Source organism: Maniola hyperantus, chromosome 5 (assembly GCF_902806685.2).
Source record: "Maniola hyperantus chromosome 5, iAphHyp1.2, whole genome shotgun sequence".
NCBI lineage: Eukaryota > Metazoa > Arthropoda > Insecta > Lepidoptera > Nymphalidae > Maniola > Maniola hyperantus.
Window position 1 is genome coordinate 7501248 of NC_048540.1, and position 6436 is coordinate 7507683.

At 36.1% G+C, this 6436-nt stretch overlaps 1 protein-coding gene across 1 annotated transcript; it reads left to right on the forward strand.

Annotated features, from left to right (window-relative positions):
- The first annotated feature begins 266 nt into the window (after nt 1–266).
- On the forward strand, nt 267–5495 carry LOC117982259 (GTP-binding protein Di-Ras2). The gene is made up of 4 exons (XM_034968582.2): nt 267–653; nt 3036–3131; nt 3488–3748; nt 4932–5495. The coding sequence occupies exons 1-4, from the start codon at nt 516–518 to the stop codon at nt 5064–5066; spliced, it is 630 nt and encodes a 209-aa protein (XP_034824473.1). The 5' UTR covers nt 267–515; the 3' UTR covers nt 5067–5495.
- Nucleotides 5496–6436: the final 941 nt, after the last annotated feature.

The window sequence follows — 6436 nt, forward strand, 5'->3', positions numbered from 1 at the left end:
TGTTTATCACATTAGTAACTTTATCTGTGCTCTCTTTTTAGTGCAAATGAGAAAGCAAGCGGTCCTGCATCTACCTTTATTACTCTATCTACGGCGTAAAACAAAAAAATCAAAGAGTATATAATCACTAGTCTACGGCAGAGATCACTGATTTGATTATATACTCTTTGGTGCCCTCGCCCTGTGGTGTCTGTGTCTGGCACCAAATTAATTTGTTTCTTGTACCCTTGTTTGTACCCCTATATTCAATGTACTCTGTGGTTTCTTGTTTCCTTGTTCGTTTGATTTTGTGCATTTGTGTTCATTGGGCGTTGTAAATGAAAAATAAAGAATGTGTTATTATTTAAAACAGGAATTTATTATGTCGCTCTTCGTAATTGCAAATTATAAATGCAGACTGTAGGTAGTTATCTTTTTGAAATCTCAAAAGATGTTATAAAGAAAGCGGACTGGTCAGTAGAGAACAGAAATTTTGCAAATTGATTTTACGGAAAGGTTCACTGTAAAAATTAACAATGCCGGAACAAAGCAACGATTATCGTGTTGTGGTATTTGGTGCAGGCGGTGTAGGAAAAAGCTCTTTGGTTTTGCGCTTTGTAAAAGGTACATTTAGAGAATCGTACATACCAACGATTGAAGACACTTACCGACAAGTAAGTAAATAACTGAATGTTGATGAATAACCCTTGTTTTGTAATTCATATTTTTATCCAGTGACCAGCGGTGCAGAGTTAATAGTGATCTTTATAATATGATACATATAAATTATTCCCTTACTGCTCCCATGGATGACTTTTGTAGTGTTATGATGTACTCATAGGTTAATTTATTTGTTTAATGCCAATTTTTTAGTATCATTAATAAAAATTTTGCTGTATTTCTGGTACTATTCCCAATTATACTTTCTCTAACATTGGCTAGAGGCCAAAAAAGGTAATTTTACTTGCAGTGTTTGGTGTGTACTTATCAAGATCATACATGTCTGTAATGCTTTATTGGAATTCTGAGGCCTAGTAATAACAGAACAAAATATAAAAGCATAGGAAAAGGGCCACACTAACTGCTTAGCTTAGATTTTAATAAAATATGTCTTTAATAATCCAATTTTTTTTCAATCTATATTCTACTAGCAGACCCGGCATACATCGTCCTGCTTGGAAAACCAGCGCCACATTAAATAATATATTCTAAACTAGCTGATGATCGTCCACATTTTTCAAAATCCTGCGGGAACTCCTTGATTTTCTGGGATAAAAAGGAGCCTATGTTTTAATCCAGGGTATAATCTATCTCCATTCCAAATTTCATCCAAATCCGTTCAGCCATTTTTGCGTGATTGAGTAACAAACATCCACACTTTATAATTTTAGTAGGAAGTAGGATTTAACATTTACATTTTTTTTATTGAATATCTCGCTGTTTACTATGGTCTCTATATCAAAATATTTAAATTCTTCTAAATCTTCTGTGGTGAAAGATTTGTGTGCGATGACCAATATTCCCCCCCTCGTCCACAACTATGGCTAATAATTATAGATAAATTTCACAATTATAGAATTATATCACAATAATATGATAAACAGTTATATCCACTCAATTTATTTTATAAATGTCAATAGCAAGCAACTTGCGAATGTTTTATTATTGTATACCATACGTCAAACAGCCCATACAAATATATTTTTCTCTCTTTATATTTCTCAAAATGAATTCACAAAGCTTGAATAGTATAAACACAGGTATTCCTTGCTAAATTGCTTGCCGGCTGTAAGCAGCAAATCAAATTTGGTCACATACTAATAGCAGCGCCACCTACCGGGTCCAATTGTGTTTTTAAACCATCTAGGGACTCATTGAAATATACACAAATTTCATCCAAATTGGTCCAGCTTTTTAGAGGGAGTTGACAAACACACATACAGAAGAATAATTTTCTCTACCAAATTTTGTCAAAATCATGTAACAAACTACAAAATTGCAAAACTGTTGGCTTCATGGAAAACTTTACTTAATAAAAATATCAAATGTCTTCAGTTTTTAGTTAATTTGCAAAAAATTAACAATACCAAATGTCGATTTGTGTTGTTCACAAAGCATGCATCTCATTCTTGAGCATGTCCCACCCGAAAATATTGATTGTAATAGCATGTTTTCAAGTTTTTGTAAATGAAGAAATTGATTTTATTGTTTACTTGCTGATGCCCGCGACTTCGCACGCGTGGATTTAGGTTTTTAAAAATCCTGTGGGAACTCTGATTTACCGGGATAAAAAGTAGCATCATTAGTATAGTTTTAAAACAAATAAATCATTTCATTTCATTTCAAATCATTTCATTTCATAAACTATACCCATGCAAAAAATCACGTCGATCCGTTGCTCTGTTGCGACGTGATTGAAGGACAAACCAACAAATAAACACACTTTCGCATTTATAATAAGGGTAGTGATGTGATGATTCATTTTTCAATAAATGGGAACCAGTTCCCATTTAGGTGCTTATTATACTTTATTGTTCTCTTTAGAAGAACCAGCTGTGTACAGTAGCCGGCAAGAAATATTGTAAATCTAACATTAGAATGAGATTTCGGCTTTGAAGAGTGTTGTCTCTGTCACTCATACCTATGTGATGTTTTGTCGGTCTCAATGATAGAGACAACACTCTAGGAAACCGCTGTCTCTTTCTAAAGGTCAATGTATAGTACTTCCGGCCGGGTATTGTATTGCAGTAGCACTCACTATTTTTTAGACTTAACTGTAAAAAAATTGTTTGCAATGTATAGATGATGCCTAGGTGATGCCCACGACTTCGTTCGCATGGATTTAGTTTTTTATAAATCCTGTGGGATCTCTTTAATTTTCCGGGATAAAAAGTAGCCTATATCCTTCCCCGGGATATAAGCCAACTCTGTATTAAATTTCATCAAAATCGGTTAAACTGTTGGGCTGTGAAAAGCTAGCAGACAGACAGACATACACACTTTCGCATTTATAATATCAGTATGGATTATTTAATTAATATGTATTTTGTTTTTAGGTCATAAGCAGCAACAAAACAATATGCACCCTACAGATCACGGACACTACAGGTTCTCATCAGTTTCCAGCCATGCAGAGATTATCAATAAGCAAGGTAAAAACTGTTAGCCATTTCATGGGGGAACTTAACTTAGTACCTAATAATAAATTAATTATAATTATTTTCTTGCTCAATAAAGAGTAGATTTGTGATATATACATAAATATATTATTAATATGTATAATACAGAATTCTATACAGAATGTAACCCTGAACGCTAGCAAAAACTTAGCGTTATTGTTATATTACCACCTAAACACAATCCCATTTGTATAATTCTGTTAACTTGATAATATCATTCTGCTGGTATGGTATTCTATGTATGAACGACTTTATATTTTGATATTATAGTTCCTTGGACAATTTTTTTTGTCTTATACTCTGTAGTTATATATTTTTTGTAATTTCAGGGTCATGCATTTATCCTCGTGTATTCAGTTAGTAGTCGACAATCATTGGAAGAACTGAAGCCAATATGGCAGACAATCAAAGAGATTAAAGGAGCTGAGCTGCCCAACATTCCTGTTATGCTAGCCGGTAACAAGTGTGATGAGAGTCCCGAGATCCGAGAGGTGTCGGCTGCCGAGGGACAGGCTCAGGCTCAAACTTGGGGAGTTTCTTTCATGGAGACATCTGCCAAAACTAATCATAATGTCACCCAGCTGTTCCAGGTAAACAGTTTTTTTTTACTAAAAGGGGCTTGTATTTATGCATTTACAGTTTTGACAGTCATCATCATCATCGTCATCAACCGATAGACGTCCACTGCTGGACATAGGTCTCTTGCAAAGACATCCAAACGTCACAGTCCTGCGCTGCCTGAATCCAGCGACTCCCTGCGACTCGTCTGATTTCGTACGTCCACCTAATGGGGGTCTTCAAACGCTGCGTCTTCCGGTGCGAGGTCGCCATTCCAGCACCTTGAGACCCCGTCTATCGGTTATACAAACTATGTGCCATTGCCACTCCAGCTTCACAACCTGTTGATTAGTGTTGGTTACTCTAGTTCTCCTATGGATCTCCTTATTTCTGATTCAATCATATAAAGAAACTCCAAGCATAGCTCTCTCCAACGCCCGCTGAGTGACTAAGCTTCTTATGAGGCCCATAGTTAGCAACCATGTCTTAGATCCATATTAAGTCATCACTGGCAACATGCACTGTTCGAAGACTGGTCTTCAAGCACTGAGGAATTTTGGACAAGAAGACATCTCGAAGCTTCTTGAATGCTGCCCAACTGAGTTGGATACGGCGGCTGACCTCTTTCACGATTTTGTGATTTTCACATCGCAAAAAAAATATTAAAATGTGTTCATGAACAAATATCAGTATTTTCAATTTGCAAAATAAGATAACTATACCAAGTGGGCTAATATAAAAGGGCTTTACTTGAACATTCTAAAACAATTTTTTATTTATTTTTATGCATAATAGTTTTTGATTTATCGTGCAAAATGACGAAAAAAATACGGAAAAGTACGGAACCCTCGGTGCACGAGTCTGACTCGAACGTGGCCGGTTTTTTTACCATGTTATACCGATGTAAAAAGTAAATTAAAATTATAAAAACAATGTATAGTCCGTAAAAAATTACCCCCCCCCTTCACGCGCCATTTTAACTTTTTATGTCAAATTTCATGTCAAAAGTACTTATTTTAAAGGTGAACCGTACTTTTGATATGACAGTGGATCCATAGAGTTAAAATGGCGAGTGAGAAGTCATTTTGTACGGACACCACCACCATCACCGTCATGCCACCATGCGTCATGGTATGCTCGGTGCGGCACAGTATCGGCGCGAAAATAACTCAGTTTATATGGCACACTTATCAATTTTCATTGTATTTATTACAGGAACTTTTGAACATGGAAAAGAACAGAAATGTGTCCTTGCAAGTTGACGGCAAAGGAAAGAAAAAGAAAGATAAGGTAGTAAAAGACGGTGGAGAAGCATCCTCTAGTGGAAGGGAGAAATGCCTTGTCATGTAATTATTACAAGTTACTTAGTATCCCACCGACTTTTAGTGTCAAGTAATAAACAACATTGTTTAAAATATGACAATATAATAATAATGTTCTAAATGAGCTAATTTAGAAATTAAGTTTACAAAGGCTAGTCTTGTGTAAGAGCATGCTTTTACATTCGTTATTTACAGGCGGGGCATACTCAACTGAGAGATGTGCGATTTTTTGACAATCAATCATCCTTTGATATTACCTTGATTTTTTGCGAAACTAATCAATATTTTTTAACAAAATTTTTTTTAGCAATTTTGTAATTTCTTGAAATATAAAATTGACCTTAAATATACATGTTATACAGGTCATAATTTTTTAAAACAAATTATAATTTTACTATGTTGTTTGAATAGGATGTAGTTCGTTTGTTTTGGTCACAGCTTACAAACTGCTTTATGAGTTGTTAGTTACGTAAGGGCGGCTACCTGGAGCGGGGGTTGAAGGCAGAAGTCCTTTTTGGTTACGAAAATGATTTAATTAGGACATTCGTGTCGACGTTGGGACACGAAGGCCTTTACTTAACTATATCTTATCTAAATTACAAATACTACTTATGCTAGATTAATGATACCTTAAAACTAACTCTATCGATTTTATATCGATTTCCCCTCTACCGTTCTGTGGTCGGTTAGCACCAGAGATCACGTACAGAGCTGGCTGCAGACCTTGATGACTCTATGTGCCGGAACGTGATGAGATGGCATATTTTCACACGTAGCTGGGCTGCTAGACGACATGTTAGCTCCCCCGGCTATGCCTGGGTTCTATATAGATAGGTAAGGATAGCTGTATCCGTAACACCTCCACCCTCAGTGCGGCGACCATTGTAGTAATTTTAACGGAAATGTCGCCGGAACGTCCTCGGAGGTTTCCACCCTCAGTCTGGAGGGCTGCTGCTGGACTTCGTTCGTGAAGATGAAGCATCTGTAATGGGCTAGTCGAGTCGTACCGTTGAAAGTGAAGCCGAATATTGCGGCATACTGGTAGTATTGAAGTAGTTCTTAATTCATGGATAATGGTTGAGCTGCTTTCTCTGAGCCTCCTTAGACAGAGAGATAGGCGTGGATTATCACGTTTCATCTATCTCCTGTGACAGTAGTTGATGTGTTCTCCGGATAAATTGGTTCCTCAGTGAGTGATATTTTCTGCTCACGTAGTTTTGAAGAACTGACCTTCGGGCATTCAGCCTCAATGTAAATGAAAACCTTAGAATTGGTTGAGATAAAAATGTGCATATGGTACTATAACTACTACGATAGGTATATTAAAAGCAAAGTGGTATAATTGACAGAATGTACTAATTAATTCGAGCTAAATTGATAAAAAAATCTGAACTAAAT